The 26,994-nt window shown below is 41.3% G+C and overlaps 2 protein-coding genes across 3 annotated transcripts; one reads left to right on the top strand and one right to left on the bottom strand.

Annotated features, from left to right (window-relative positions):
• On the bottom strand, nt 1–3,278 carry LOC134208896 (uncharacterized protein K02A2.6-like). Its single transcript, XM_062684863.1, has 5 exons — nt 3,148–3,278; nt 2,200–2,792; nt 1,041–2,138; nt 561–943; nt 1–465 (listed from the first exon to the last, which is right to left on the bottom strand). The coding sequence occupies exons 1-5, from the start codon at nt 3,276–3,278 to the stop codon at nt 1–3; spliced, it is 2,670 nt and encodes an 889-aa protein (XP_062540847.1).
• Nucleotides 3,279–8,766: 5,488 nt separating this feature from the next.
• Nucleotides 8,767–26,362, top strand: LOC134218426 (trafficking protein particle complex subunit 11). 2 transcript variants are annotated; one of them, XM_062697394.1, is made up of 10 exons: nt 8,767–9,327; nt 9,469–10,480; nt 10,542–11,599; nt 11,719–11,870; nt 11,933–12,456; nt 24,158–24,449; nt 24,567–24,965; nt 25,088–25,254; nt 25,316–25,639; nt 25,705–26,362. In XM_062697394.1, exons 1-10 carry the CDS (start codon nt 9,185–9,187, stop codon nt 25,720–25,722), a joined length of 4,089 nt encoding a protein of 1,362 aa, XP_062553378.1. In that variant the 5' UTR covers nt 8,767–9,184; the 3' UTR covers nt 25,723–26,362. The 2 variants fall into 2 exon arrangements, with proteins under 2 accessions (XP_062553378.1, XP_062553377.1); XM_062697393.1 differs by having other exon boundaries at nt 24,158–24,965.
• The last annotated feature ends 632 nt before the right edge of the window (nt 26,363–26,994 follow it).

Raw genomic sequence — 26,994 nt, 5'->3', positions numbered from 1 at the left:
CTATGCCAATCGTCCAGCAGCACGTTGTGGTTGACCCGTCCGATGGCCTCGATGATTAGATACCGATAGAGCGTCTCGATGAGCGAAGAAAGGGCGAACTTCAGGGTTAGCGATGTCATCGATTTTGGAGGGCCATCCACGCTGGTACTGGATCACTTGTTGGAGAACTGGGCACTGGAGAGTAGCGCCGCGCACCGATTTGAACGTCATTGTCAGCGAACTGATGGCTTCCTGGAGTGGAATCTCGATGTCGTTTTCCAGTTGAATCGATGCGATGATGAAGTCCTCCTCTGGTTTGACGTAACCGTTGATGAGGCGGGACAGTACGTCGGCATATCCAAACTGCGTGGTGGACACGTACTCGATGTCGAAGTTGTAGCACAGAAGCGTCAGGGCCCAACGTTGAAGGCGGTTGGCCGTGTGAACCGGAATTCCCTTCTTCTGTCCGAATATCCGGAGGAGTGGCTGATGATAATTTGCCTCCGCGGGGGTGAGTGAGCGGGAAGCGTGTACAACAGCTTTGAGTGAGCCATCGGGGAACCTGTGTAGAAGGCAGGCACCGATTCCGGACTGCGAGGCGTCGGCAGCATGATGTCTAGTGGTGGATCGTAGTGTGTCAGATGCAAATCCGACTGGAAGACTTCCTTGAAGCGCCTGAACGATTTCTGGCACTCACTGTTCCAAACGAATTTGGCATCCTTCTTCAGCAGCGCGTCGAGTGGCCGCCGCAGTTGGTGCATCTTCGGGACAAACTTCGCGTAGAAATTTACCGCACCAAGGAACGAGGGTAAAGTTGTGACATCTGTGGGCGGTGGCATCTTGACAATGGCTTCCACCTTGGATGGGTCTGGACGGAGACCGTTCTCGTCTACGATGTGCGCCAAATACTTTACCTCCGGCTGCAGAATGTTGCACTTTTCTTCCCTCAGAACGAAACCGTAGGCTTAAAGGCGTTGAAACAGTGCGTTGAGCATCTTGTGGTGCTCCTCTTCGGTTTTGCTGGCCACGAAGATGTTGTCCACTCCTTCGAGATCGGCAACCATGGCTGTTCATCAACTGCTGGAAGGCCCCGAGAGCGGATTTTACTCCTGGTGCGAGCCGGTTGAAGCGGAAGAGACCTCGATGCGTGTTGATTGTGAGCAGCTGCTTCGAGTCGTCGTCAACTTCCACTTGAAGATAGGCGTCACTCAGGTCGATGACGCTGAAATACCGGCACCCATTGAGCTTGGTAAAGATGTCATCAGGGACCGGTAGCGGGTAATGGTTGGGCTCCAGGGCAGCGTTCAGTCCAGTTGAGTAATCAGCACAGATTCGCACTTTTCCTCCGGGCTTCTTCTGCACGACGATCGGAGCCGCCCACTGCGAGAAATCGACAGGCGTGATGATGCCCAGCGATTGAAGTCGGTCCAGCTCCGCATCGACCTTCTCCATGGACATGAAAGGAACTAGGCGCTTCGGCTTGAAAACGGGTTTGGCATCGGGCTTGAGATAGAGTCGGACTTTCATCTTCTTGCAGTGTCCGAGGCCGTTCTTGAACACTTCGGGATACGCAGCTTTGTACACTTGGATTTGATTGACTTGACCATCGGCAACGTGGACCTGGTTGCAGATTGCAGATAGCGGAGTGTCCCACAGCTTGAACAGCTCGATCCAGTCCAGACCGATCAGTTTGATGCTGTTGTTGGTCACGTAGAAAGTTGCGGTTTTGGTGACACCTCCGAGTTTGATTGGGTATCGGAGTTCACCAAGTAGAGGAAAAGCAGCCGCAGCCCGGGCAGTCCGTGTTGTGGGAGTCAGCGTTGGCGAGCCCAGGTTCTTCTTCGACTGCTTCTTCGAAACGATGGTGATGTCGGACGTGGTGTTCAACTGCAGAGTGACTTGAGACCCGTTGATATCCACCGTTAGGAACTTCCGTCTAGAAGTGCAGCTGACCTGGTTGATGGAGAAAATTCCGTTCACGTGCTTCTTCTTCTTGAGTGCCGCCTTCGATGTGTAGCTGCCACAATACCCTTCTTTGTGGCCGGTTTGCTTGCAGTCCCGACAAACGTGCTTCGTGTATTTGCAGTCCCGGACGTAGTGCATTCCGCCACACTGCCAGCAGGGTGTTTTTGGACCTTCGGACTTCGTCTTCTTCTTCTCTTTGGAACTCGGTGTCATCGGTGGAGGCTTGTACTGCTTGACTGCACAGATTGTACTCACCGATGGTCGTGTCATGCTTGAGGTTTTGCAGACGTTGGCACTCCGTGATGAGTGATTCCAGAGTGCATTCATCTGCCGCGTTAGCCTCAAGCTTGGATAGGAGTCTCGTTCGGATGTCTGCGTCCTTCGACGATCGGTGCCCACAGGTGAAAATCAGGCTCTTGAATTGGTCCGCCGTGATCTTGCTGAGCTCGAAGTCTTCACAGCATCGGTTGACCGTCCCAGCGTACGTTAGAAAGTCGTCCGCGTCGTGCTTCGTTAGCTGGAAGCACTGGTACCGCTTGCTGAACAGGGAGATTCGGACGCTGAACAGCTCTGTCAGCTTCTTCACCATCTCATCGAACGAGTACTCACGGGGGTGCTTTGGGAACACGAAGTTGACGTACTTGTCGTGCACCGTCACGCTGAGGCTTCTCAACAGCAACCGCACTTTCGCCGCATCGTCCAACTTCGCTACGTCCTTGAGGAAAAGGTCTTCGTACTTCCGGTACCACCGGTCGAAAACGAGCCCGATGTCTGGATCGTAGACGAACTCCCGGATGTTGGAGGCCAGAGATTCGATGATGAACTCCGTGTAGTATATAAGATAAGGTCTATGAAATATTGGAAATAAAATAATCATTTGTGTTATTAGCAATCATTCAATTTCGATTTAAAATATACCTCATTGTAGTGTATTTCTTTCAAGCGTGTAACACGCTTCCTTAGATTTTAGCCTCCATGGAGGAAGAGTGTCAAAACAGAGTGAGATTCAGTTTGCTGAGTATTGTTAAGACGAACGGTCGAGACTAGATATCTCGTCCGGGTCACGACAATGGCGCAACCGGTAGGATTACTGGGAGTTACTGGGATGGAGGAGAGAAAGTATCAAAGCCTCCCATGCAGTGTATCAGAGTTCCATTCTCATAGACCTTATCTTATATACTACACTCCGGGCTGCCCGCCGACCGATTGGAAACGTTTTCTTGATTGCCGAAACGTTCCATCATCTCCATCAGCCGGGTGTTTTGCTCCGCCATCGCTTGATTATGCCGCAGGATTTGCTGGTAGATTACTTGAAAGTCGCCGGATACAGGCATCTTGAGAACTACAGCTCTTCCTCCAAAGCGTTGAATTCTTGAAAAAATTCCTCGTCGCCAAAATGTTGTACTTTAAATACGACTTTATTCTAGGATGGTTGGGCACAAAGTGATCAATTTTCACATTTGTTGATTATCAAGTTGTTTTGGCTGAACTAGTCGCTAGGGTCGCGACTAGTGGTAATCATTGACTACTATGTTCGTGGCTATGTTCGACTATGTTCGTGGCTCACGTTTTGACAGTTCTCAAAACTCGATTGTCTCACAATAGACCAATGCAAGATCTTGACTTAACCTCACTTATTTGACAGTTCACAGAGCTTGTTTACAGGGTGAATTAAAATCGATCAGCTGGAAATAAAAATCCGTAATTTTCGCTCAAAATAATTTTGATCCGAATATTCTAGTGATATGCTTTAATTCCTACCATAAATCAATCACGAAAGACATCAATATTCTTAATTAATCGCAAAGCAGTTTTTCCGGAAGCTGCTCCAGAGACTAAGTCCCGGTAAACAAGCTCTGTGAACTGTCAACCTACGTCATCTTGCACTGGTCTATGGCCACTTTCGCATATCTCTCATCATGATCACTAGTTCGCACCACCCACAGTGCACTGAACCAAAACTTCATCCCGTCAGCGACTGAAAACTGATTTGCACACGCCCTTTAACGATATGCAGTCGAAAAACGGATGACAGTCATTCAGTCGAATCCAAGGGCCTCATATGCCTGTCACTGGCGAACAAAGCTCGTGTACTCTGCATCGAAGCTTAGAACCGGTGTTAGGGCGCAATCGTTAATGTAAACATTTTTATATTCGGTTAGTTACTGCAAATAAATTCTGTTTCGAGTCCCTATTATCAAGCAGGTATCTCAAGCATATCACATCGTTATATTGCTGCATGAATGAGTGTTTAATTTTGATAAAATATCGAAAACAAAAGTGTGCATAAAAATTGCCTCGCCATAACAAAAAGGTGGTAGAGTATTAACACTGTTGTTTACAGTTTAGAACCAAATCCAGATGTCGCACATGTTGGGGTAGGGATTCAGTGCTCCACCTTCTCCCCCTGGTCGAATCCGATGTGGATGATGAACAGATGAATGATATTCATCCAAAAAAAGATGGTAATACCAGGGGGAGAAGGCGGAGCACTGAATCCCTACCCCAACATGTGCGACATCTGGATTTGGTTCTAAACTGTAAACAACAGTGTTAATTCTCTACCACCTTTTTATTATGGCGAGGCATTTTTTGTGCACACTTTTGTTTTCGATATTTTAACAAAATTTAACACTCAATCATGCAGCATTATAACGATGTGGTATGCTTGAGATACCTGCTTGATTATAGGGACTCGAAAAATAATTTATTTGCAGTAACTAATCGAATATAAAAATGTTCACATTAACGATTGCGCCCTAACACCGGTTCTAAGCTTCGATGCAGAGTACACGAGCTTTGTTCGCCAGTGCCAGGCGTATGAGGCCCTTGGGTAATGCATTCCAATTAGAAATGTGTATCATACCGTGCACAGATGAAAATGCTATGATAATTCGCTGACATGTTAATCAGATTTGGAGTGTTATGAATATGGAAAACAAAATATTTTATATTGAATTAATTAGTATTTTTTGGATCCAGTAATCAAGAGTAATAAATAAAACAGTATATAAGTAAAATATCCATCAGAAAATTTATTAAAAAACAATGTATGCGTATATTTTGGCTTCAAACACAGCATAGCGGAACAGCAATGCAAAAGGTAAAATTGGACAGTATGTTTATACATTTTCTTTTACATATAATTACAGTGATCGTTCGCTAATTGGGGCACGACCTCACCCCAACTAGCGAATGCCGTTCGCTAATTGGGGCGGTTTGACAAGCGTCAATGTTGTTTACTTTTTGCATTGAACAAAAGAAAAAGAAAATTTTACGCGCCAGAAAATATTAATCCCGCCAAACACGGAAACAAAACGTCAACGCGTTTTTGACATCACATTCTGACGTTTAGCTGCTTTTTAATTGGGTTTCGCCCCAATTAGCGAACCCCCAACTAAAAAGCGCCCCAACTAGAAAAACCCCAATTAGCGAACGTTCACTGTACTTCCGGTGCCGTTCTGCTGCATCGCTTTTGAGTTTTAACGAGGTTTTTGCACTGTTCACACAAGCGTTTTCATCATTCTGATCCTGTTGCGTTGCAGCAATTGAGACACAACGCCATGAACTAATAATAACACGCAGCGCTTTGTGACGAATCGTGTGCCTGTGAAAATAAATGCTTCGTTCATACTGTGTCTTTGAAATTCAATTATTATTTTTCGTATTTGTACGAACACAGGTGCTTAGGACACAATAATACTTACAATAACTTGACACCAGGAACACCGAACATGGTTTATTTTTAAATGATAGCACTCTGGAACGGGGCCGACTACAATGGGTTGCAGAAGTTATTTCTGATGCGATCTTTTGACGTAAACTACGTCTGTCTTTTCTATATTGGGGTACACTTTAAAATTGCTAAAAATCGAAAAACGTCACGAAAATATGATAGACTTTGATCGTTAATATCTCAGCCATTTCTCGATGGATTTTCAATTTTCTTGGACCATTCGATCAAGGAAGAGTCAACGCTTCATTCCCGATGTACACTGAAGTTGTTTTTACGCGGTTGTTTTTTACACGAATCGCTTTTTATGCGATTTTTTCACTCAATTTCGGGATTTCGGTGGTTCATTCAGACATACTTTGGAATTTACGCTGGGTTTAACTTTGTTTTAATTCACGTGGCCCATATCATTTGCATAAAAAATGACTCCAGTGTATTACAATATATACTAGAGTGGGGCGTCATGGTCATTTTTTCAGATCAATGGTTTTTCGAAGCCATTCTGGATGCTGAACAACTGTGCAGAATTTGGGACCGATTGGTTGCTTCCTCGCTTTCCGCATCGCGTTTGAAGTTTGTATGGAAATTAGTATGGGAGAACGTATATTTTTGCATTTCTACTACTATAGGCTTCAGTTCATCGTAAACCAAGTGGCACATTGCGTTAAAGTATAACCCAAAGGATGCCGAAAAACTTTGCTGAAGAAGGCATGTTGCTGGAACGTCCACGAAAAAAGTTATAACGCCTCGTATAACGCTTAGAACATTGAGTGTTCAAACCATATGCAAAAAATCGTTTTTTCTGCCAGCACTGCCGTACTAGGGTAAAATGCCCAATAGTGGACCCCCTAGTAGCGGAATTTTGCTCGTCCTGTTATAAGGTGTAGAAATTTTCCCCATATTTATTCTGCTTGATATCTTATATCAAGTTCTGCATCTCTTCTTCAGGATACATACATGAAACACTCAAATACACGACGTTATTCGTTGAAATTAACATTTTAAAGTCTGACTGAATTCGCCCTATAGTAGACCCCCTGGGGGTCCATTATAGGAAATTGCTTCCCTATAGTCGACATTTCATTTGATTTTTATGTTCCGTTTCGGAACGTTCTTCTTCCCTATTATGGACCCCCCAAAATATTCCTATAATGGACACTCTCGTGTTTATTTGTGAATTGTGAAAAATCAACTAATTTTGTTTTTCATAGCATTTCCAATGTATGTAATCAAATCATAGGACTGTAAGGTAGGTTCTCCCGATGGAATTTCATAGCCAAATGTTTACATTGTGCTGTAATAATGCAAAAATGGCTGAAGGGTCCACTATTGGTTGGGGGTCCTACGTAGACCAATAATTTAACTGAGTGTTATTTCAAAATAATTGATCTTATTGGGCTTTAGAGCTAATGGGACCTATCCGGAATCATTTCACAAAGAAAAAAATCCGACGAGAAAGAAGATGGGTTTTGCCCTTCGAGAACCATAGGTTGTCCGGTAGTGCTGACAGAAACATTGATTTCTTGCATATGGTTTACACAATCAATTTTCGAAACGTAATAACATTTTTTGTAGACCTTCCAGCTATATGTACCTTCTTCGGCAAAGTCTTTCGGCATCTTCTAGACTAGATGCTAACGTATTGAGTCACGTGATTGATGATAAATTGAAGCCGCTTAGAGCAAAAATGTAAAAAAGTACGTTTTCCCATACTAATCTCCATGTAAATTTAAAACGCGATGCGGCATGCGAGGTTGCAACCAATGGAGCCCATATTTTGCACAGTTGATTGGGGTCCCAAAACGATTCAGAAAAACCTTGATCTCATTTGATCGAACGAAGTTTGCGTTTTCCATACAACTGCGCCCCACTCTAATATATACGTATGATAATATTTAGAACTGAAACTTGCTAACAGTTTAGGAATTGGTTTCGGTGAATCAGTCAATCGCAGGTGTGAAAAGTAGGCGAGTTGTTATCGACGATAACTTTTCGAATCTTGCAATACAAAATTATTATTTTAATGTAAACCAAACTAATCTAATACCAATTCATTGTAAACAATGAAGCTCAATCGAATGTTTGGCATTGTGTTTTGGTGTTATGTAGGGAAAAAAGTTCAAAAGTAGCATTCGCCAATAATGCTTCGAATCAAGATACAATTATCGAACGATTCTTACTCTAGCGAGTTTTTATTAATTGATAATTTGGGTATGTGATCGCTTGAGAGTGTTATTCATCCTCGTTTATTTGAAAAATATTTTTATCATCCTTTTTAAATGTTAGTCTAAAATCTCACTCAATCTCAGGAGAGCAGGATAAACAGCGAAAACAGATTCACCCTGGGCTTGAAACACGCTTGCTTTGGTCTCATCGAACAGAAAAGTCGAAAACCTGTATATTTCATACAGCTACGTAGTTCAACGTCACCTTTGCGTACAACCCGATTGGGCTGCACCTTTGAGTTTTTAACCATGATTGCATCTGTTTTATTGCTGAAAAGTATGAAGAGGATCTTATTTGCTTAATGAAATATGCATACAAAATAAGGCTACTTACAATTTTTCATGAAAGCAATCAGAAATATTAACGCCAATCCAAGCCGTCCTATCGTTTGGCTTTAAAATTTACATATGGCGATTTTTCAATCGACGAGCCGTGTATCGAGTGTAATTAGAGTTCATTCCAATTCCAATATCGAATGATTTGCGTTAAGGGGCGGGATCAAAACACTAATCATTCGATTTTGAGATTAAAATCAGTCGGTGTTGTTTTCATCCTGGCTGACAATCAGTCACTTTTGGGATGATTATCTTCCGGAAAAAGATGGATTCTGCAGATCAGTTAGTTCATCATTTGAAAATGAGAGGGCAAGCTTCAATACTTTCGAGAATGATGATTCAGTCAAATTTAGGATTGGGTGTTGGTCCTGGTGTTGGTTCAGTGGCAGTTCCTGAACATCAAACAATTTAGGCCACCCTATACAAAATCCAGTACACATTTTATTCCCACTGGGGATATTGACAACATACTCACGCACACAAACAAAAACCGTTGCTTTGACAGTTTCGATCACTAAACTGTCATCATCGTCATTCGTCTCGGAATTTCGTGCGAAAAATTTTGTCATCATCCGTGTTCCGCGACGATTTGTCCGTAATTTTCTGTTTCCGAGCGGAACTTACCCCAGAGTTTGTGTGTTTGTCCTTAGTTATTCCGCTCATCAGCTGCGGTTTTGTTGGTGCTATTCACCGATGTTTCGGCTGTGAAACTTTAATCGGAGGCGACGAGCTTAATTTTTCGGTGATTTTTTTGTGGGCAAGGGAAATCTCCAGAGCACGGGTCCCTGATAAGCGAGAAAGTAGTGTCATCATCTGTTTGGCAAAAGCACCAACCTTGTGGAAGAAGAAAAGTAAAAATATTCCGGGGGAGGTAGCCGTGTGACGTACAGTGCCCGGAGTGCAAAAAGGGGAGTGCATTGTTATCGCCCCGAAGAGGCCAAAAGTGATGACACTGGATGCGAGCGTACTGCCATCAGAGCTGGTCACAACCGCCCAGCCATTGGTCGGACTTTCCGGGCTGGACGTGCAGCGAAATGCTACCCATAAAACAATTTGGGATGCGTTTCACAATAGTAAAAAACCGGAGAGGTGAGAGAATTTTAATTAATATCAGTGGAAAAATAATGAGCCTCTCAATAGAATCACGGATTTATTTATAATTTGAGATTTTTGAATAAGCTCACTTAATTAGAAACCGTGACTACAAAATTCTTTTTATTAAAATTGCAGCGAATCGATCCAGTATAAACTACTTCCCGCGAACTACGAGTTTCCGGTTTCGAAGCCGACACGGCAATCCTACGATTGGTACCATCCGAAGGGAATACTCAAACGAAACTGGATGCTAAAGCATCTTCATGTTCTTCCAGCGGTGGTGGTTCTGTTTCAGGATTTGGAATGGAACGATCCTCAGTGGAGTGAGAAGCAGAGGGATTGTGCTTCCATGATTCAATCGCTGAAGAACTCATTGCAAGGCCGGCATACCCGGATAGCAGTGGTTCTTCTTCAAAAGGGAACCGTGCTTCCTCAAGGTGATGACCTTTTGGCTTCTGAACGAGCAGCTCACCTTACGAATAACTGCGACATCAATGCTAAAATGTTGTTTGTCTTGACCCATAACGATCACCTGATGGGACAAATCCTTCGTTTGCAGTCCGCTTTCCTTGAACTGGCTCAATCATGTTACACTCAAATCATGAAGCAAATTCGTTCGCACAAGGATCAACTCACCGAGAACCATAAGATGCTGAGAATTAGGCATTTGTTCAAGCTGGGGTTTATTTCCGAGCTTAAACTGGATCAGTTGAACGCCTTGAAGCATTACCGACAAACGTACGATAATTTGAATGACCTTCGAATTGTCGATACCAACTGTCTCGAAATTAAAACCATTGCCGGTTTCGTGAACTACAAAATCTGTCGACTGTTCTTCAAGGTGAATGCTCCGAAGGATTCTATTTCCTACTTTAAGAACCACATCAACAAGTATCGTAGCCGGGCCGGATTCAAGGAGCTGGTATTTGAGCACTGGGCCTGGCTGAGTGTGCAGTACAGTGCTTTCGGGGAGTTATTTTGCGATGCGGTGAAAAATGGGCTGGCCCCTCTGCAGACGCAACATCCGGGTATTTACTTCCACAAAGCCGCCGAGTACATCGGCAAAAGGAAGGAGGCTTTCCTACAGTGTACGGCCCTGGCACCAGCGATCGGGTGCGAAGGACAATCGGTGGGAACCGATGGCAAGGTAAGAGGATTGCTTTTCGTATTTAACGAATTATCTTTTATTTGCGTTATTACTTTTTTAGCAATCATCAACCAGTCTGAACTCTGCCTTGTACAGTGACTATTTTGGTATCCGAGGAACTAAAACAGGTGAGCCTGTATCCGAGCAACAGATAATCTGCCTCGTGCAAGAAATGGAAAAATCATACAACCATTCTGCGGCTATCATTATTCTGCTGGGTCAGGCAATGGCTCAGTATAAGGTCTACAAATGTCTGCGCTTCCGGAAGAAACTTGCCATTGACATGGCTGAAGAGTATCTCAAAAGTGGCGACCACTCGAAAGCCCTCACATTGTATTCGCTGATGTTGTCCGACTATCGGGTTGACAAATGGTATACCATTTTCTCTGAGGTATTGCTAAAAACATTACGATCGGCGTATCTTTCCGCATCGGTGCCTCATTTTGTTGAGTGTAGCATTGAAGCCCTTTCACCTCGAATCGCCATGGATAAAACGGAACGTATTTTGATTCTGGAAAACCTGTGGAAAGTATTTCACAACGTGTCTCCGGTTTCGAGCAGTCAAATATCTCCCGAACTGTCCGCCAGTTGGAGCACGGCTTTATCATCCTTCAGTAGCCCCATCAAGCTAGATCTTGATCGATTGAATGATCTGATCGAGTGTAGGATCACGTTCGATCAGCGTCAGATAAAAAACGACGAAAAGCTGTGCCTGCAGCTGTATATTCGGTCTATCGTAGACGTTCCTTTGAAGTTGAAGAACTTCTCCGTTCTCCTGACGGACCTCAAGTCCAATGCAGTTCGGGTACCGGCCGCACAGTATTGCGAGTACACTCCGACCGAACCGTCACCTGAGGAAACACTCAAACCGATTGACGAACTCATTTTGGAACCACATAAATGCTATCGGATTGTGTTCGCCGGCGAACGGTACCAATTCATGGAGAACGTCGATGTGCATATTTTCCGACTGGAGATGCAGATGGGCTCGGAGCGAACGTATGCAGTTTTGTCGCTGCGGGAGAAGCTCAACGTGCAGAAAGGGTTCAAGAGTTACAATCCCCATCGGGACTGTTTGGAGCAGATCTCTGTGATAAGTTCGTGTTATATCATTCCAACGTAAGTAGTCTAGATTGCTATTGTTTTATGTTCGGAACATTGAACTGAGTGACAATTTGTTGTAACGTTCGTTTTTCAAATGATCTCTAATCTTATATAAAAAAAATCTTTTTCAACAGTTTCCATTTAGGATCACAAACCAAACAAACTAATCAACCAATGTTGACGAATGAGTTCTATCGAATTACGACGAAGATAATGAATAATTCGGATCTCTGCCTGCAGAATGTCGGTGTCAGCATTAGCGTGCCGCAAAACTTACGAAGCAATGGTACTTTCAAATCTTCAATCAACTGATTATATCTTTTCAATAACCTTTTTTTAATCCCACAGTATTCCTGACGACTGATTTAGGTGGCCCTTTACAGAAAATAAATTCCCAAGTGCAAATCGATATCGGTGAGCTGCAAATGCAGTCAACCAGCAGTGTTTCCTACTACGTAACCAGCCTGATCGAGGGTAACATCGAGCTGCATCAACGATTGTATTACCAAACGGAAAACCTACACCAAACCAAATCGTCGACAATGATTTCGAGTGTGACAGATTCTCCTTCCACCCCCAACAGCGAAAAAGAGGATCTGGCCAAACTGCTGGCAAGCGATCGCTCCGGCCAAAAGTACACCAACAGTCACAATGTGAAAATCGAGTACATGAACGAGGAACAGGTGCGCAAGATCAAGGAGGACACGATCGTGGTACCGTGCGTGGAGGAAATCAAGCTGACCGGTCGATTCTACACATTGAGCCGGCAGCCACTGGCGAGGGCCTACAAAAGCGAAGATTTCCTGCTGAGGGTCAACATGGAGATCAAGGCACCGGACGGCGTAGATGTGCTGGAGACGCAGTTTATTAGTGTGAGTAATAGCCATAATGATGCTTTTAAATGCGGATTGCTTTGCGGGTTTGAGAAAAAGCAGTTCCAGTTATCGAGTCCTAATTTGTGATAACTAAAACATACGGTTTTATTTTTTGAGTTATTCACTTTTTATTTTCACGTCTGCGCTGGCCGTTTGTTGGATTTGATTTTTTTTTTTTTAACTAATTTTATTTGCTAATTATCTAATACATGCATTCCTTAGACTAGGTGTTCCGTGTTTTCTTAACACTATCATCCTTATTTGCTATGTTATATTTTTAGTTATTATTAATACATTTCAATTGCCTCTGGCAGTTAGAATTTTTCCTCTGGTTGAATTAAACCATGTAGGAATTACAATGTTTTCTACTTAAACTAAACTTAACCTAATTTATACTAAGGGTACAAGGAGCTAATCGTTGCAATAGAAGATTGCAACGATTTTTGTCTAAAATTGGAAATTATTTTGTTGGACATTTGTTGCAATGTCTCAATATTAGAAATTCTATGAAGTTCATTGGTACTATACCACGGAGGCAACTTCAGAATCATTTTCAGAATTTTATTTTGAATCCTCTAAAGTGCCTTCTTTCTGGTATTGCAGCAACTAGTCCATATTGGCACAGCATACAACATGGCAGGTCTAAAAATTTGTTTGTAAATCAAAAGTTTGTTCTTAAGACAAAGTTTTTATTTTCTGTTTATAAGTGGATGCAGACACTTAATATATCTGTTACATTTGGCTTGAAGGCCTTCAATGTGATTTTTAAAAGTTAATTTTTGATCTAGCAGAAGTCCTAAATATTTAGCTTCGCTAGACCAATTAATTGGAACCCCATTCATAGTGACAATATGTCTGCTAGAAGGTTTCAAATAAGAAGCTCTCGGCTTATGAGGGAAAATTATAAGCTGAGTTTTGGAAGCATTCGGGGAAATTTTCCATTTTTGCAAGTAAGTGGAGAAAATATCCAAACTTTTTTGCAATCTACTACAAATGACACGAAGGCTTCGCCCTTTGGCTGAGAGACCTGTGTCATCTGCAAACAAAGATTTTTGACACCCTGGTGGTAAATCAGGTAAGTCCGAAGTAAAAATGTTATACAAAATTGGCCCCAGTATGCTGGCTTAGTGTATACCAGCTTTTACAGGTAATCTATCAGATTTAGAATTCTGATAGTTTACCTGCAGTGAGCGATCTGATAAATAATTTTGGATCAGTTTAATAATGTACAGAGGAAAATTAAAATTCATCAATTTTACAATCAAACCTTCATGCCAAACACTGTCAAATGCTTTCTCTATATCAAGAAGAGCAACTCCAGTCGAATATCCTTCAGATTTGTTGAGCCGAATTAAGTTCGTAACTCTTAATAACTGATGAGTAGTTGAATGCCCATGGCGAAAACCAAATTGCTCATCAGCAAAAATAGAATTGTCATTAATATGAACCATCATTCTATTTAAAATAATCTTTTCAAACAGTTTGCTTATTGAAGAAAGCAAACTGGACAAACTAGAAGCCTCAGCTGGATTTTTGTCCGGCTTCAAAATTGGAACAACTTTGGCGTTTTTCCATTTATCTGGAAAGTATGCCAATTGAAAACATTTGTTAAATAAATTAACCAAAAAGGATAAAGAGCTCTCAGGAAGTTTTTTGATAAGTATGTAGAAAATACCATCATCACCCGGGGCTTTCATATTTTTAAATTTTCTAGTAATAGATCTCACTTCATCCAAATTAGTTCCCAACGAAGGGTCAAAAACATTATCTTGATCGAGAATGTCTTCGAAGCTTCGTGTAACCTGATCCTCAATTGGACTAGTGAGACCTAGACTAAAATTATGGGCACTCTCGAACTGCTGAGCAAGTTTTTGAGCCTTTTCGCCATTTGTTAATAAAATTTTATTTCCCTCTTTAAGCGCTGGAATTGGCTTTTGAGGTTTTTTAAGAATTTTCGTTAATTTCCAAAATGGTTTCGAACTGGGATCCAACTTCGAGACATTATTCTTAAAGTTGGTATTTCTCAGAATAGCGAAACGTTTTTTAATTTCATTTTGCAAATCTCGCCAAATAACTTTCAACGCGGGATCGCGGGTTCTTTGGTATTGCCTTCGCCTCACATTTTAAGACGGATCAGTAGCTGAAGATCGTCGTCAATAATAATGGAGTTGAATTTAATTTCACATTTAGGAATTGCAATGCCTCTGGCTTCGACAATTAAATTTGTCAAAGATACGAGAGCATTATCAATATCACTTTTGGTATCGAGAGGAATATCAACATCAAAATTCCTATCGATATACGTTTTATATAAATCCCAATCAGCCCTATGATAATTGAAAGTAGAGCTGATTGGATTATAAATGGCTTCTTGTGAGATTTCAAATGTCACAGGAAGGTGATCAGAGTCAAAGTCAGCATGAGTTACCAATTGGCCACACAGCTGACTTGAATCCGTTAAAACTAAATCAATTGTCGAAGTATTTCGAGTGGATGAAAAACAAGTTGGGCCATTGGGATATTGAATAGTATAATATCCCGCAGAACAATCTTCAAATAAAATGTTGCCGTTGGAATTGCTTTGAGCATTATTCCATGAACGGTGTTTGGCATTGAAGTCACCAATTACGAAGAATTTTGATTTGTTGCGAGTCAGAATTTGAAGATCAGCTTTCAACAAATTCTTTTGCTGCCCATTGCATTGAAAAGGCAAATAGGCTGCAATGAAGGAAAATTGACCAAAATTTGTTTCAACAGAAACTCCCAAGGTTTCAAAAACTTTGGTTTCAAACGAAGAAAATAATTTATGTTTGATACGTCTATTGATGACAATGGCGACCCCACCACAGGCGCTGTCAAGACGATCATTTCTGTAGATAAAATAGTTTGGATCTCTTTTAATGGAGAGTCTGGTTTTAAATAGGTTTCAGTTATAATGGCAATATGCACATTATGAACTGTTAGGAAGTTGAATAATTCATCTTCCTTACCCTTTAGAGAGCGGGCATTCCAGATTAGAACTTTCACACAATTATTTAGATCCATTGAAACGGAGTCCAATAACAATTTTTTGTGTGTACTTTATACCAACCTGAACAGCTTCTGGTATGGTATTTGCTTTGAACATTGCATCAATCATGTGATGCAATTGTTCAGTTAAAAAATCAAAATCGGAAGCAGTCATGCTACCTGAATCGGCAACATGACCATTATTTTCCGTTGGGACATGGGTATAAACCTCATTTTGAGAAGAGAAATTTTGACTACCAGCAGCGATGTTTGCATACGTAGGTACATTCGAAAAATTGGAATTTACTGAAGTGCTTGCTACCCGTTGACGAGCGGCAAAATTTGTTTGTGAGTTGTGGTGGGTATGAATTGCTCGACCGGTAACCGGTTTCGAAATTTGAGCGTTTGAAAAATTTCTACCCGTCGAATCTGGGATCCGATTGGAATTTCCCGTCATCAATTTTGCACGGGAATTCAAAACTTTTTTGCGTGAAGGGCATTCCCAGAAATTGGATTTATGATTGCCCCCACAATTTGCACATTTAAATTTATTGGAATCTTCTCTCACAGGACATGCGTCCTTGGCGTGAGAGGTTCCACCACAAATTATGCATTTAGCATCCATGTGCCAATGTTTGGTTCCATGACCCCACTTTTGGCACTTACGGCACTGGGTGGGGTTTTGGAAATTTCCCCCAGGCCTGCGGAAATGTTCCCATGTAACACGGACATGGGACATAATACAGGCCTTTTCCAAACTTTTTGTTAAAATGAACTAAATAAAATTCTTGAGAAATGCCCCTCTGGGAAGTACCAGGGTGGGATTTCTTTTTCATCTTAATTACTGGGACTGGTGAAAATCCAAGTAATTGAGAAATTTCAATTTTAATCTCATCCAGTGATTTATCATCACTGGGGAGACCTTTCAAGACGACTTTGAACAATCGCTCAGTTTTGTCGTCGTATGTGAAGAATTTATGGCGCTTCTCAGTTAAATACTGAAGAAGACGTTTGCGATCGTCAAAGGATCCCGGCAAAACGCGGCAGTCACCCTTCCTAGCAATCTGAAATGAAACCTTGATCCCCTGAAGGTTACTCAAAATCTCATTCCGGAAGCCAGAAAACTCGGCAACAGATACCACAATTGGCGGAATCCTTTGCTTTTCGCATGAATCGAATCACCTGGGCTAGTGGTATATTCGATTTGCTCAATTTCATCATTAATCAAATCGAACTGATTGCTCAGTTCGATTGGAGAAGAATTATTTCGATATTAGAGTTAGAAGGAACATCTGAAGTCTCCAGCTTTCTTCTATTTTTTCCGCGCTTTGGCAGGACGGTCTTGAAACCTTGTTTCTCGGAAGGAAGTGGAGAATTCAGAGACTCACTCTTCCTCTTGTTTTTATTAGTGCTCATTGCTGTGCGTGGAGACGTGACCTTCTAAGAGGGTTTTTCCCAGAACGGTGTCCCTGCAGGATTACCACCGCTTGTCGGAATTTTACTTCCGCAAACGGGTCCAACGTAAAACGAAGGCACGGGTCCTTGCAAAGATCGTAACGGGATCAGTGGGTACAAATAGCGCTAAGAAGCACCGTTGAAATTAAAATAGCTTCGGGTAGTATTAAAAACTTCCTTCCGCAACGAGAGAAAGAACCGCACAGCACGAAAGCACGATGCGGTCTGTTGGATTTGAATTGGTTTTGGTTTTGGAGGGGAAATTTTGACTAGGTCTTCTTCTTTAATACAGAAAAGAGGAAGTATGGAAATATTGATGTCAGTAATATTGGGAATGAGAAAAACTAAAGATGCCATCCAACAACTAAAGACCAATAAAGCAGCTGGTAAGGATGGTATCGGAGCTGAGCTCATCAATACCTACCCTACCATACCTACCTGGATAGCGGTTGGCTACAGCGTCGTTACACATATGCCTGGCGTATTGTAGAGCTCCATAATCGTCGGTCTTGGTCATCAATATGAGCCTGGAAAAACTGGCCACTTGCCTGCACAAACTGATGGTCCGAATCTGGGAAACAGAGTAGCTACCGGAAAATGGAGAGAAGGGGCCTGAATTTATTTATTTATTCTGTCTGAATGCAGACCTGGAAAGTCTCTTTTTTTGAACTCTCTCAAAAAGTTACTATTTTCAATTATTTTGAAACTATTGACTATGATTTATTTTAATAAAGCTTTATGTATCCGTTGCATGATGCTTTGTTCATGGCGGAAATTAAATTACGGATCTTGGAATAATGATCGTTTATAAATCACGCCAGCTATTTAACTTGCTGCTATTATTGGCATTTCACAGGTGGTCACAATTTATAAATTGGTATACAATCATGGGTCTTCCACGAAAGGCTAAATCACATAGCGTTAGCGTTAGCGTTAGCGTTGTTACGGTATACTTCGTAGATTGGACACTAGTGATACTCATGTTTTTCTTTTGAAATCCCTATGTAGAATGCTATCAGAAATCAAGAAGGGGAGGGATTCTTGATTTCAGTCTAACACAAAAATAACAAAAGCATGAGGATCACTACTCCCAGCCACGCCCATCTTTACCGTAACTAGGGATATGGAAGGAAATGTTGATGTAGAACTTACTTAGTGAGAGGCCCCCGACTTGGCGACGCCCTCATAAGTTCTACGGAGTTGGTGTTTGGGTAGGGTAAGATAGGTCAAGGATGTTTGCCTCAAGCTGGCAATTCGACCCATAGCATATGTTGTTTATATGTTTCTAATTTAAACTCTTGCCAGCCGGCTGTCGTAAGAGTATATACTTATATCTATTCTATTTATTGTTTGTTCTTTAAACGTTCATGATTTATCAAGCCAATAGAGGCAGCAATATTTAGTTTTAGACTATGTATTCACTCGTGAAACTCTGATATTCCGACTTATTTTGTGGGGATAGATTATTAAAATATAATTATTAAATTTTGATTTCTATGTATAACGTGAACGATTTCTATGTATAACGTGTAGTTTGACTATCGCGCACTAATTAGTTTAATTACTGACCGCACTAAGTGGAAAAAAAATTCCGTGATCTCGAAACCGTTCTGTTTTAAACAAACCCGTCCGATCGCGCACTTAATTATTGGAATAACTTACTGCACAAAGTAGAACAAAAATCCGTGGCCTCGAGACCGTTCTACTTTTAAGCGAACACTAATTTAAAAATCTTTTACCTTCATGGTATCGCGACGAAGAAAGAACTAACACAATGAAGGTCCGGTGCCAATGGTTATTTGACTTGAGTACAAACTTTCACTATTCTTATGTTTGGAATAATTAAAAATTAAAAATTATTAATGTCAAGCAATATAGCAGTATTCATCTTGGAAATAATTTTGAGACCAGATTTGTTATATGACTTACCATAGAAACTTACCATACCATAACTGCTCAGTGTGAGCAGTTATTTCATTTGCTCCAACTACATATTTTCTCTTCTTTAGCATCATTTCCTTATATTCAACAATAAATATGATTAAATACAATATATAAATTTGCTATGAGTACTCTGAAAACATCTTCATTAACTGAACTTTTCAAACTTTTTTATAATTTCTATAATGTTGATTACAATACCTATCTTGCATTTAGTACCGATTGGTAATGTTTGTTTACTTTGCTAGTTTGTTACCGCGTTTGACGGTTCGTTTGGTACTTTCGGCTTCACTGTTTGCGGGTCTCTATCTATTAACAACGTCTCTGGTTTTGCTCTGTCTTAATCAAAAAAACAGAGCCAAATTAATTGCACAATTCAAGCATTATTCTCTTAAAAGGACGCATGTAACAAAAGTAAACAAAACGAGGTTTTTAATACAACAACAATTATATAATACACATCGATTTTACTGATTTTAGATCCTTAAATTCTTTAATTCAATCTTTTTACGATCCGACGTATGTAGAAATTTCTATTTTTGAAGTCTCACTGTTACATACGTCGGATTAACATATGGGAACTAAGAGCGACCTATGTAACAAAAAAGCAAAACAAAATAAAACTGCAGTTGCGTCAATCGTGCACTATGGAAAACCGACCAATGTACAGCGACGTATGTGCAGCATACCGGTGTATGTATAATTCTATATAATAATAAATATATAATAATTGTATAATAATAAATATTGAAAATAGATTTAGTTTTAATACAGTTTTAGAAAAAGCTTTGCCAACTTTCTGCCAAGGATTTCTCGAATCCTCACAATTGTTACATACATCCACGAAAGGCTAAATCACATAAGGCAGAAAACTCATAAGCCTGAACACGAAAGGCTGAAAAAGTAAAAATCTCACATAAGGCTGAAATAACAAAAGGCTGAAACTCGAAAGGCAAACAAACAAACTAATTTTTGTGGAAGGATTCACATTTGACGTTAATAGGGGCACAAACTAAAATGATCCGCAACCTTCTTGCAACTTCTTGTTGTCTTTCAATTTTTATACGGAATTCTTATTTTTTATGTTGAGGTAACATAAGAAGAACAAGACTGTATTGTTCTTATTTCTTGTATTTGGTTTTTGATTCTTGCTAAAATTACTTTCTTATTTTTTATTCTCCCTTCTTCCTTTTGCTTTTTTATTCTTCCTTCTTTCTTCTTACTTTTTTATTTATTTATTTTTTTCTTTTTTTTTCTTCTTTCTTTTTTACCCGTTATAAGTTCCTTCTTTCTGGTTCATTCTTGCTTCTTCGTTCTAACTTTCTTCTTAGTTCTTCCTCCATAGTTCTTCCTTCTTAATTCCTCCTTCCTTGTTCCTATTTCCTTCTTCTGCCTTCCTTGTTCCATCTTGCTTCTTCCTTTTTTCTAAGTTTCTTCTGTCTTCATTTTTCTTTGTTCTTCTTCTTCCTTCTTCAAACATTCTTTTTGATTTCTTATTTCTTCCTTCTTCCTTTTCCTTGTTTTTTTCTTTGTCTTCCTACTTCCTTCTTCATTACCATGTTCTTCCTCCCTTTCTGTCTTCTTTCCTCTACTTTCTTCTTTTTCCTAGTTTCTTCTTCCTTTTTCTTTATTTCTTTTCTCAATTCATTCTTCACTCTACCTTCTTACTTCTTCTTTCATTTTCCTTCTGTCGTCATTTTCCTCTGTCCATACTTCTTCTTTCTTTTTTTCTTTCCTTGTTCCTTGTTTCTTCATCTTTCTTTCTTTCTTCTTTCGTTCTGTTTTCTTCCTTTATTTCCCTTCTTTTCTCCTTTTTTCTTTTTTTTTTACCTTCTCCCTTTTCCTTTTTCTTTATTCTTGTTCCTTCTTCTTTCTTCCTTCTTCTTTCTTCCTTCTTCATCTTTATCCTTCCTTCCATCTTTATCCTCCCTTGTTTTTTCTTGCTTCATCATTATTCCTTCTTCCATCTTTATTTTACTTTTTCCTTCTTCTTTCTTCTATGGTTTTTCTTCAATATTTCTTTCATTTTCCTTCTTCCGTCTTCTCTCTCCCTTTTTCATTATCTCCCTCCTTTTTATTTGTCCTTGTTTCTTCTTGCTTCATCATTATCCCTTCTTCCATCTTTTATCTTACTTTTTCCTCCTTCTTTCTTCTATGTTCTTTCTTCAATCTTCAATTTTTTCCCTCTCCATTCTCCCGTCTTCTTTCTTTCTTCTTCCTTCTTCTTTCCTCCTTCCTTTTTTTCTGTGCAATTTTCATTCTTTATATTTTATTCTTTATTCTTTATTTTTATTCTTTATTCTTTAATCGTTATTCCATATTCTTTATTCTTTGTTTTGTATTTTTTATTATTTATTCTTTATTCATCATTCTCTATTCTTTATTCATTATTCACTATCCAACCACTCAAAATAGTTGGTGCAACATATCGTATGGATGTAATTCATTTCATCCCATCAATTTCAGCCTTTCGATACATTTCAGCCTTCTGATACTTTCAGCCTTTTGAGACTTTCAGCCTTTCGGGATTTAAGCCTTTTGAGTTCAGCCTTATGAGTATTCAGCCTTACGTGTTTCAGCCTTTCGTAGGACACCCGCCACTACATACGCGCAGCATCTCGAGGCAGCGTTGCCGGAAGAGAGCGAGCTCTATAGGGCCCCTCTTGAGGACTGCTGGAATACAGTTCACAGCAGCAGCAGAACGTGGAACGTTATAGACGGAAGCGGAGTCAGCAGACCCGCCTTTTTCAGGAGAAGAAACGCCGCCGGGAAGAAGCGGAATGCGAGGAAATCTCGCTTAACTTTTCAAAAGGACCTAAGTAACATTTTTTTCATGAATTAATTTGAGTGCTGCAATCAAAAGCTTTCATATTTTCTGTTGATTGCGCTATTCAAATTAATTCATGAAAAAATGTTACTTAGGTCCTTTTGAAAAGTTAAGCGAGAAATGGAACAGCTGTGCCGCTCTCAAGAAACACGCAAGTTCTATCAGAAGCTCAACGCATGCCGCAAAGGCTTCGTGCCGCGAGCCGAAATGTGCCGGGATAAGGATGGGAGCATCTTGACGGACGAACGTGTGGTGATCGAAAGATGGAAGCAGCACTACGAGGAACATTTGAATGGCGCTGAGAGTACAGGCAGTAAAAGTCAAGGCAGCGTAGGAGATGACTACGTCAGTTCAGCGGACGATGGAAGCCAACCAGCCACACCTTGAGAGAAGTTAAGGATGCCATTCAACAGCTAAAAACCAATATAGCAGCTGGTAAGGATGGTATCGGAGCTGAGCTCATCAAGATGGCCCCGGAAAAGCTGGCCACTTGCCTGCACAAACTGATAGTCAGAATCTGGGAAACCGAACAGCTACCGGAGGAGTGGAAGGAAGGGGTTATATGCCCCATCTACAAGAAAGGCGACAAGCTGGAGTGTGAGAACTTTCGAGCGATCACCATCCTTAATGCCGCCTACAAAGTGATATCCCAGATCATCTTCCGTCGGCTGTCACCATTAGTGAATGAGTTCGTGGTAAGTTATCAAGCCGGCTTCATTGACAGCCGCTTGACAACGGACCAGATCTTTACTGTACGGCAAATCCTTCAAAAATCCCGTGAATACCAGGTCCCAACGCACCATCTGTTCGTTGATTTCAAGGTGGCATACGACAGTATAGACGTGGGATCAAACCCCACCGAAGGGGCGGTTACCCTCCAATACCTTTTCCGAACTAAATCTATCACATGTTGTACATATGCATAATCAAGTTTCAGACATAGTAACTCCAGTTCGTTCGAATCGCGCCGAGGACTAAAACAAGGTGCTGGACTTTCGTGCCTGTTGTTCAACATTGCGCTAGAAGGTGCTGAGAGACGAGTGTAACAGCCGGGGTACTATTTTCAACAGATCCAGTCAATTTATTTGTTTCGCGGATGACATACATTTGCAAAGGTGGCAGAACTGTACACCCGCCTGAAACGTGAAGCAACAAAAGTTGGATTGGTGGTGAATGCATCATCGAGAACAAAGTACATACTTGTGGGCGGAACCGAGCGCCCGCCTGGGAAGCAGTGTTACGATAGACAGGGATACCTTCGAAGTGGTCGAGGAATTCGTCTACCTTGGATCCTTGCTAACAACTGATAACAATGTTAGTCGTGAAATACGAAGACGCATCATCTGTGGAAGTCGGGCCTACTACGGGCTCCAGAAGAAACTGCGGTCGAAAAAGATTCGCCACCACACCAAATGTGTTATGTACAAGACGCTGATAAGACCGGTAGTCCTCTACGGTCATGAAACATGGACAATGCTCGAGGAGGACTTGCAAGCACTCGGAGTATTCGAGAGACGGGTGCTTAGAATTATCTTTGGCGGAGTGCAAGAAGACGGCGTATGATGGCGAAGAATGAACCACGAGCTCGCCCAGCTCTACGGCGAACCCAGTATCCAGAAGGTAGCTAAAGTCGGAAGGGTACGATGGGCAGGACATGTTGCAAAAGTGCTGGACAGCAACCCTGCGAAGATGGTGTTCGCTTCAAATCCGGCAGGTACGGAGCACAGCGAGCAAGGTGGGCAGACCATGTGCGAAACGACTTGGCGAGCGTGGAGCGCATTCGAGGATGGAGAGATGCGGTCAAATTGTTGATTCAGTGTTATCTGTTTAGATGTAAGCTAAATAAATGAAATGAATATCTATTTCGTTGGCGAAGGATGGAATTATTGAAAATTGTACCACTCGTGTTAATCCCTGCTCTTCGTACTACTCACTCCAAAGCGATGTTGAATAGCATACACGAAAGACCATCACCTTGCCGTAGCCCTCTGCGCGTTTCAAAGGGACTCGACCCCTGAAACTCGAACTACGCACATCACCCGATCCATCATCGGTCGCCTTGATCAACCGTATCAGTTTATCCGGAAATCCATTTTCGTGCAGTAGCTGCAGTGTAAACGTATTGTCTACGTTGTATAACACGTAGATTGGCTACGGCCCAGGATTCGTTGAGTATAACAAGAATAAGAAGAATTAAAGGAAAAGATATTTCGAAAATGAATAAAATCATCTGCACCATGTATAACTTAAAACCGCGAAAGCTGCTTCTAAACGTTATGTGTGTTTTTGATGTATTTTTTATAATCCTTGAAATTTGACGAAAATCCTGGAAAAATCAGGGAATTCCTATTTTGAAACTCTAAATTAACAAACAAGTAGGTATTAACCACGCAATACGTACCCTTAATCGCGACGTACTTCAAATTGTTTAGGTAATTTATTCTTTATTTCTTCATATTCCCACAGGATCATAACATAGTCGAAAAGCCCTACAAGGGCCAACAGCGAATCACCGGGGTAAAACTGCGACAGGGCACTCGTTTCGAGGACCTGCGACTGCTGAACTCCATGAACTGCACCCGGGATTGGATTTCGCAAGGCGACTATCTGAACAACGATGTGCACCTTACCTTCAGCCGTAGCAGGACTCCGGATCACGGTGCCCTTCAAACAGCAACGCCGTCTAACCGTGTGCCAGCCGACGATCAGTTCAACCGAAGCCTGTTAGCGAAGCTTCCCACCAACGCAACGATTATCGGTAGCACCAATGCAAACCTTACGAACCAGTTGAACCTACCATTAACGAGTTCATCCCCGTCTTTTAATGCTGCCACCTCTGGATCTTCTCCGGTACCACCGCTTCCTCAAACCGCAGGTACCGCGATGACTTCTTCGACCGGAAGTGCGGACGATTTCAAGGTGAAACCTCTAACTACCTCCACGGGATCGGGATCTGGCGTTGGTAACGATCCACAGAAGGAAGATTTTGGAAAAAGTCTATCCCATATAAAGAACATCTATAACCACACGATCGACTGTGTCCAGCTCACCAACAACGAGCGAAATGGGTTCATAAATGCCGCGTTATGTATTCAGACTCCAGTGGCCGCACCAGTAGCGACCGGTTCGTTGAAGGGGCGTTCTGTGGAAACCCATGGGCCCGACGGCAAGAGAAAAGAAATGCTGCTAGTTTTTGGAGTGTACTGCATTCGATGGTGTCGGAGTAGTTCTCCCAATACGATAAATGAGTCGAAGTTTGTGATCGACGGCTTAGGTGAGTATTGTTTATTAGTTTTAACCTTTGTGTGAATAAATAACGTGACTAGATTGTTAACAGTGAAAAAGTATCTACATATACAAAGTGGATTTATTTTACAAATCGTTTTTCTTTTACAGAGGTTATAGATCCCCCGTTGAACATCTACTGCTACTTGGAAGAGAAGATGTACGTTCGGGTACCGATGACCCTCAAGGTTACTCTTAGGAACCCTACGAGAAAAATCATCCAACTGCAAGCACTGTTGAACAGTTCTGACAGCTTCATGTTTTCCGGTCATCGACAGGTAATTGCCTTTCTAACGTCAAACTACCTTCGAGAAGTTCTTCAAACTATCCATCTTGCAGCTGAACGTCACCATATTTGCCTTTTCGTCGTACGATCTCGTGTACAACTTGTACCCTCTAAAAGCCGGTTGGCAGCCGCTGCCAGAGCTTCAGCTCGACTATGTCCACCAGGCCGGTACGGACACGAGCAGCGGCGGAACGCAGTCTGGAAAGGGTACCCCGTTGCCGGCGGCGGGCAACAGTACCAGTGACTCCGCCAGCAATACTCAGCATCCCGGGGTGGTCGACTCCAGTGATCCTACCGGTGAAAGCCAGGAAGCAAAACTGAAAGCGGAGCTGAATGCACTGGTCAAACGATGGATGCCTAAAATGGTTTTTATTCATGTAAGTATTGCTTCATATTTGGGGTTTTATCAAGGCACAATTTAAATTTCCATTGTTTCTAATAGCCTCCAACACGGAAGTAAAATGAAGGGCAAGGAAAAGTATTGACCGTTGACCGAGTCTCCCCCAAACAGTCAAACAAATAATCGAAATAGGTGTGGTTTACCGGCGAAGCTGTGTATGGTAATTCTTCCTCTATTTTCCAATTAGTTCTTGAGTTTAATGATAGAGTAGAGATAGAGTATAAATAGAACACAATCGAGTTGAATTATTTTATCGGTACCATTTGTATCTTGGGTATCTCAGTAAGATATATCCATCGACAAATGTTCGCAAAAGCACTGCATTTCCAAGTGCTCCCGTTAATTGGACTCAATTCTTTTCATAAATAAGCATTACATTAGTAGAGTTAACAAATTCAGTTTTAATCCAATTACTACGCGCTCTGTTTTGTGACTAGAAATATTTGTAGGGATGCCAATTAGGTATGATAGAAAATGTTACTGATTATTGATCTAATCTTGAATCAAAACAAAGAAAATTGGTGCACGATTGATCTAAGAGCAAAGTGTTTGTTCAGCTAATTCTGCATTAGCTAACAAGGTGTAATATAATTATAAATAGGAAAGTTAGCAATCTGTGAAGCTAGTGGTTTTGATGTTACAAAGTCTTAATAGATAAGTTGAAAATGGATACGAGTTACAATATTATTTATTGATTTAATGTGTGGCGATGAGTTGATTTTTTATATATCACATTCTGTTCGTGCCAAAAGGAATATTTTGGCTCCAAATCATCGAGCACGTTTTTTTTACAAGGAGGAATGGCAGCACACGTTGTCAAGCTACCAGTTGCAGTGTACCAGAGTCCTCCAGCTGTAACTAGTCCACTACACTTTGCTGTTCTGATTAACTTCTGAGCCCTTTGGCTCCATAGTTCTTACACAGCTGTTTTTCTCAGTAAGGAGCCTTTTTTACTCCATATTATCCTAGATTACTAAATAATGGAATCTTAACCTAAATTAAGCATAAAACTACAGCGTACGAATCCGACGACTCACAAATCGTGTCATTAGTTAGTTTACCAAAATTGTAAGTAACGTGTCATGAAAAATACCCTTAGGACTACCTATAATAATTATTCTTTTTAGCTTGAAAACTGCAATGGCTATTGAGAGTTGGCATATCTGACACGTCTTCAACCGTACAAACTTCAAGAATTTTGTCGGAATGTTGTGCCGAAACGATGACATGCTGAAAGTAGGTCATGACATCACAGTACAGAGTTGTTAATCAGGTAATCGTTCTCGCAAAAAAATATCGCAGTAGAAACTACCATTCCGAGGGTTATTTTAA

The sequence above is a fragment of the Armigeres subalbatus genome, chromosome 2 (assembly GCF_024139115.2).
Source record: "Armigeres subalbatus isolate Guangzhou_Male chromosome 2, GZ_Asu_2, whole genome shotgun sequence".
NCBI classification, from domain to species: domain Eukaryota; kingdom Metazoa; phylum Arthropoda; class Insecta; order Diptera; family Culicidae; genus Armigeres; species Armigeres subalbatus.
Note: the sequence above shows the minus strand (reverse complement) of the source record. Positions and strands in the feature narration are given on the sequence as shown.